General features: G+C 63.0%; 1 protein-coding gene across 1 annotated transcript; it reads right to left on the minus strand.

Annotated features, from left to right (window-relative positions):
• Window positions 1-3: 3 nt before the first annotated feature.
• On the minus strand, window positions 4-339 carry LOC108523501 (phosphoethanolamine/phosphocholine phosphatase-like; the record flags this gene model as incomplete). The annotated part of the gene is given in 1 exon segment (XM_017864145.1): window positions 4-339. A coding segment is annotated over 1 exon segment (336 nt), but the record flags the coding sequence as incomplete, so codon positions are not given.
• Window positions 340-343: the final 4 nt, after the last annotated feature.

Raw genomic sequence — 343 nt, forward strand, 5'->3', positions numbered from 1 at the left:
CACCTTGTGCTTGCACATGTTGGCGGGGCAGCGCGCGCAACTGTGTGTATGGAACGGCCGCAGAGCCAGCTGTCCCCACGGGTCGGACACGGACTAGTTGCCGAGGATGCGGCGGAACAGGCTGTGGTGGCCGGTGGCGCGCAGCGCGCTCTCCATGCCAAAGGTGTTGGCATCGGAGATGAGAATCACCTCGAAGCAGGCGCCCTGTTTAGCCACAAACTGCAGCAGGTCGCCCATGCCTGGCGACAAAGGGATGGCTTCGTAGATGGCACGCAGGTCCCGCGGTCGCACACCCTGCTCGCCCAGGTACTTGAAGACGCGCTGCATGTACTCGTTGTAGAAG

The sequence above is a fragment of the Rhinopithecus bieti genome, unplaced genomic scaffold (genome assembly GCF_001698545.2).
Source record: "Rhinopithecus bieti isolate Rb0 unplaced genomic scaffold, ASM169854v2 scaffold_75950, whole genome shotgun sequence".
Lineage (NCBI taxonomy): Eukaryota > Metazoa > Chordata > Mammalia > Primates > Cercopithecidae > Rhinopithecus > Rhinopithecus bieti.